At 61.7% G+C, this 5,536-nt stretch overlaps 1 protein-coding gene across 1 annotated transcript in view; it reads left to right on the top strand.

Moving 5' to 3' along the window:
- The window catches only part of LOC104516749 (neuron navigator 1-like), a gene marked incomplete at its 5' end in the record, with an annotated part of 8,946 nt that overhangs the window by 334 nt on the left and 3,076 nt on the right, over positions 1-5,536 (top strand). Inside the window, 14 exon segments of the mRNA XM_010161181.1 lie at positions 383-435; positions 605-628; positions 715-792; positions 991-1,074; positions 1,270-1,381; positions 2,040-2,161; positions 2,585-2,593; positions 3,993-4,189; positions 4,295-4,457; positions 4,595-4,769; positions 4,988-5,085; positions 5,211-5,306; positions 5,470-5,533; position 5,536. The exon segment at position 5,536 is cut by the window's right edge and continues 86 nt beyond it. Of these exon segments, the coding sequence (XP_010159483.1) occupies positions 383-435; positions 605-628; positions 715-792; positions 991-1,074; positions 1,270-1,381; positions 2,040-2,161; positions 2,585-2,593; positions 3,993-4,189; positions 4,295-4,457; positions 4,595-4,769; positions 4,988-5,085; positions 5,211-5,306; positions 5,470-5,533; position 5,536 (1,276 nt within the window).

Here is a 5,536-nt window from a genome sequence, read left to right on the forward strand (position 1 = left end):
ACCTGCTGGATCCCTGTGCTCTGAGCCACAGCCTGCCCTGAGCTCCGTGGGTGCCTGATCTCCCTGGGCTGGCCCCAGGGTGTTGTCACACTGGGGAGGGATGGACCCAAGCAGCCAGGGAGGGTGGCAGAGCCCCTGGGATCAGCCAGAGAGATGGGTACGGTGGAGGGTGCTCCCCACAAAGTGCAGCACCCCACATGCTCGTGGAGGTCACCAGCCACACACTGAGAAATGGGCAGAGCTGTGCAGCTGCTGTCCCCCCTCTGCCTCCCCTGGGCCCCCACAGAGCCCCCTCCACTGGGAGCTCCACCCCTGCACCTGCAGCCCCCAGGGTTGCCACTGGCTGGGGCACCCTGACACACTGGGATTTATTCTGTTGCAGTTCATGGATCGGTGCTGTCCCTGGCCTCGAGTGCATCCTCCACCTATTCCTCCGTAAGAGCCGCCTCCGTACTGCACCGCTTTGTGCATGGCTGGGGGGGCCCGGGTGGGAATGGGGGGACTCTGTGCATGCTTCTGCCTCGCGCCAAGCCTGCCAGTGCTTCGCTGCCCTCCTGACTGCCTGCCTCTGTCTGTCTGTCTCTCTCTGCTCTCGCGCTGCCAGGCTGAGGAGAAGATGCAGTCCGAGGTGAGCCCGGCCCTCTGCTTGTCGCCTGCTCCTGCGGTGAGGGTGAGCTCCTGGCCCCTCTCACTCCCTATGCTCTCTCCCCACAGCAAATCCGCAAACTGCGCCGCGAGCTGGAGTCCTCGCAGGAGAAGGTGGCCACCCTGACGTCCCAGCTGTCCGCTAACGTGAGTCCCTGCGGGAGCAGCTGCTGGACACGCTGCTCTGTGTCCTTGCAGTGCACAGGGTCGGTGCTGGTCTGCACCCACGAGAGCCTTGATTTCCCCTCTCCAGCCTCTTGCATCCCACACCAGGGTGCGGGCGCTCGCGTGGCTGCGGGTGCTCACCCAGCCGTGGTCGCTCACCCATTTCTTCACCCCTCCCAGGCCAATCTGGTGGCAGCTTTTGAGCAAAGCTTGGTGAGCATGACGTCCCGCCTGCGGCACCTGGCCGAGACCGCTGAGGAGAAGGTGGGTGCTGTCAGGGTGCTGAGTGGGTGCTGGGGGGCACTGGTGGTGTCAAGGGTGCTCGTGGGGCTGGGGATGCTGGATTCAGGTGAACCTGCTGCGGCACTGCCCACCCCAAGAGTGCCCCCGGGGTGGCCACTTGCACCATGGGAATGGACTCTACAGCTCCTCCTCCTTCTCCTGGCTCTGCTTCCCTAGGACACGGAGCTGCTGGACCTGCGAGAGACTATAGACTTTCTAAAGAAGAAGAACTCAGAGGCTCAAGCTGTGATCCAGGGCGCCCTGAATGGCACTGATGTCACCCCCAAAGGTAAGGCGTAGTTTGGCAGCCCCCAGCCTTGGGGGTTTGCAGCCTTTCCTGAGCCCCTCACCCAAGCCCAGCTGGGCTGCTCCTGCCTGGGGCTCGCACAGGATCTCAGGGCACCCCTCACTCTAGTGAGACGCTCAGGCAGGAGATGGGGTGCCCTGGCCAGCAGCTGTTCCCCACCTGGGACCCCTGAACATCTGAAGCCAGGGTTGGACAGCCAGAGCTGTCACTGCAGGAGGTCTTGGCACTGTTGTCTGGAGATGATGGACTGGTTGTCTTCCCTGGGACACCTCTGTACCGGGCCCTTTGCTCGCAGCCCGGTTTTGGCTGCTGGTCTTGGCTTTGTTCCCACAAGTGCTCTTTCTAGTCCCAAAACCCCAGCGTGAGTGCAGGGTGCTGGCAGGGAGGGGCCCTGGGACAGGAGCAGAGCAGTGTGTGCTCTGGGCATCTCTGTGAGGTTTGGGGTCACTGTCCCAAACAGCAGCACCTTTGTGGTGTCTGAGCCCCATGTCATCATACAGGGTGGCTCAGAGCTGAGAAGGTGTTTGGGTGGGAGAAAAGGGGCACAGGGAGGAAAGTGTGTGCAGCTCTGGCGTTGGGGCAGACACCGTTTGCTGATCCCTCCTTTCCTGATATCTCCTGCTTTTCCTGTTGGCCCCAGAGCTGCGCATCAAGCGGCAGAACTCCTCCGATAGCATCTCCAGTCTCAACAGCATCACCAGCCACTCCAGCATCGGCAGCAGCAAGGATGCCGACGCCAAGAAGAAGAAGAAGAAGAGCTGGGTGGGTTGGACGGCATGCTGGCAGGAGGAGTGGGGCCTGGGGAGCTGCTGGCAGGGTCCGGCTGGGGTCAGCCCACAAGCCAGCTGCTCTTGGTCTACCTTGGCACTATGGTGTCGGTCCCCTCTGTCTCCTGGGGACAGCACCGTGAGGAGCCCATAGCCACCATGGGTTTGTGTCTTGATGTATCGGCCGGGACTACTCCAGCCCCTCTGCGAGTTTTCCAGCCCGGGTCCTGCATGACTGCTCCCTCGTTTTTTCCCACATCTCCCTTCTGCCCATGCAGGCTCTGGCAGTGTGGGGGGCCGGACACCTTGGCCAGGCAGCCCCTTCCCTGTGCCAGGTGGCTCTGAGCTGGATGTGTGATTAAGTCTTGCTTTGTTCTGTTTCTCTCCCCCTATGCTGACCTCAACCCTTTTTTTCCAGGTGTACGAGGTAAGTCCTACGCTATCCCTTCCACCCCATTCCGTGCTCAGCCAGGGCCTTGTTCCATATTGCGGGACGGTGCTCATAACACTACCCATCCCATCTATCCCACTGGCACTAACCCCCAGCACGAGCCATCTCGGGGCCCCAGCCAGGCTGCGCACACCTTGGTGGCTTCATTTGACATTAAGGCCAAAACACGCACCTGTGCGGAGGAGTTGAACTGCCCTGGGCAGCCCCGAGGCAGCAGGAAGGACTTGGATGGGGACCTGTCCCGTGGATGGGAACAATCCCCTTCTTACCTGGGGAAGGCAGGTGCTTTCCTGACTCCCTGTAGCCAGATCTTTCGGGATGCAGCCCTTGCTGAAGCCCTGCCTGTGGCACTGAGGTGTGGTGCTGCCCATCTCTGTTACCAGGGCTGGCCTGACGTGGCCCCAAGTGGCTCTGTTTTCGTTGGGACCCACATGGGTCCAAGTGCTTCCCTGTTGTCCCACCATCAGTACAGGCTGACACCCACCTGGGTTTTTTACTCTAAAATGCAGTGGTTTTGCATTTGGGGACCAGCCTGCCTGGTGCCTGTAGGAGTTGGGCTGGATCCTGCCTGTTCTCCATCCCCTCCTCCTCCAGCCTCTCCTCAAGCCCTGGCCCTCCAGGGCACACGGTATGAGCCCTGGGGACCCATCCTGCTGCTCTCCCGCAGCTGGTGGTGCGTAAGTGGGACCTGGGACTGGTTTGGCTGCTGCGCAGTGTACATCCGCCCTCCCTGGCCTCGGCACGCTGCTCAACTGCCCGCTGCTCTGTGTGTGCTGTGTGCATGCTGCATGCCTGGCTGGGACCCCCGGTGACATCTCATGGATGGCTTGGTGGTCCTCTGCACTTCTAGGAGAACCCCACAGGACAGAGGGGGGTGTGGGGCTGAAATTCTCCCCTTGCATCAGGACCCCCCTGCAGTGGCTGGAGGGGGGGATGTTTCCCTAAACGCCACTTGCTGGGGTGGTTGTGGTGGGGTGAATGTGGAGATGGAGCCGGCCCTTCCTGATGGACCCTGGTGCTGGTGCAGTGCCTGGACACCCTGATGTGGGTGCTGGGTGGGGAGCAGGGCTGGGGGAAGCCTGACCAGGACAAGTTCCCACTCCATGGGCTGTCTGGTGCTGTCCCGGCTGGGGCTGGAGCACAAAGAGCCGTGCACCCCCATCCATCAGCTGTGCCAGCAGAGCGTGTCAGGCCGGTGCTTCCCTGCGGCGGTGGTGGTGCACAGTCCTGCCTCCGTGATGGATGTGGTGTTACTGGTCCCAGCTCAGACTGTGGGTCTGGGGCAGACGGGGGCCCTGGGTAGGGCTGGGCCAGGTTTCTGCGTGTGAGGCTGCACTGTCAGCCTGTCCCTAATGAGCGTTTCTGTCTCCTGCAGCTACGCAGCTCCTTCAACAAGGCCTTCAGCATCAAGAAGGGACCCAAATCAGCCTCGTCCTACTCGGATATCGAGGAGATTGCCACGCCGGACTCGTCGGCCCCCTCCTCTCCCAAGCTGCAGCATGGCTCCACAGAAACTGCTTCACCCTCAATCAAATCCTCCACGTCCTCCTCCGTGGGCATCGACACGGCTGAGTATGTGGGGCCAGGGCGGGTGACATGGCGTGTGGAGGGCAGGTCAGGGGGGATGCAGGCTCCTGCCCTGGACACATGCAAGACTCAGTCTCTCCCTTGACCCAGGCTCTTCCAGGCCCATGGTGAGGGTGAGCCAGAGAAGAAGGAGGTGTCGGAGCTGCGGTCGGAGCTGTGGGAAAAGGAGATGAAGCTGACAGACATCCGCCTGGAGGCTCTCAACTCAGCCCACCAGCTGGAGCAGCTGCGGGAGACCATGCACAACATGCAGGTGAGGACCGCAACCGGAAGCCTGGCTGGCTCTGAGCACCTGGTGCCATGGTCCTGGTGCCCCTGGTGCTGTGCTGCTACTCTGGGATGCTGCCGGCACCCAGCTCCTCACCCTGGGCCATAACCGGCTCTCCCTAGCTGGAGGTGGATCTCCTGAAGGCTGAGAACGACCGTCTCAAAGTGGCTCCAGGGCCCTCAGCAGTGCCAGGCTCTGTTCCTGGCCACATCATGAGCACGTCGGCCTCTTCTTCACCGCGGCGCTCCCTGGGTCTCGCCCTTGGCCATGCCTTGAGCCCCAGCCTGGGGGACACAGGTAGGGGTGACGGAGCTGCTGGTGAATGGGGAAGGACTGGGACAGGGATGTGCGTGTGGTGGGAACGTGCTGCTGCTCGGCTGGAGGCAGCTGTGCATGGGGATCTGTCATGCCACCAGTGCCACCACCAGCTGCGCAGGATTTGGCTGAGGCTGGGCACAGTCAGGCCTGGTGGCTCAGCTATCCCTGCCAGTACATCCTCACTGCTTTGTGCCTAGATGTGTCCCCCATGGACGCCATCAGTGCTGGCTCCCAGAAGGATGAGCTGACGCTGCGGATTGTGGTGCGCATGCCGCCCCAGCACATCATCAAGGGGGTAAGTGTGGGCTGTATGGGGAACCTGACCTGTCCCAGTGCCGTGGGCCTGGACGAGGGACAGAGGACACCTGTCCAGGGCTGGATATGGTGCTCCAACCTGCATGCCTCTGCCCTGGCTCCTAGGACCTCAAGCAGCAGGAGTTTTTCCTGGGCTGGACCAAAGTGAGCGGGAAAGTGGACTGGAAGATGCTGGATGAGGCTGTCTGCCAGGTGTTCAAGGTAGGAGCATGAAGACCTTGCTTTGGAGAGCCATCCTCTTACACTGCTCTACCATGCCTTGCTCCTTGGCCCAGTCCTTACTGGGGTCTCCTGGAGCTGCTGAGCACCACTTGCTTCCTGCCAGCCCTCAGCGGCACTGACAGCCCTATCCTCGTCCACATAGGATTACATTACCAAGATGGATCCTGCTTCCACGCTGGGGCTCAGCACCGAGTCCGTCTATGGCTACA

The sequence above is a fragment of the Eurypyga helias genome, unplaced genomic scaffold, assembly GCF_000690775.1.
Source record: "Eurypyga helias isolate BGI_N326 unplaced genomic scaffold, ASM69077v1 scaffold18831, whole genome shotgun sequence".
In the NCBI taxonomy this organism is placed as follows: domain Eukaryota; kingdom Metazoa; phylum Chordata; class Aves; order Eurypygiformes; family Eurypygidae; genus Eurypyga; species Eurypyga helias.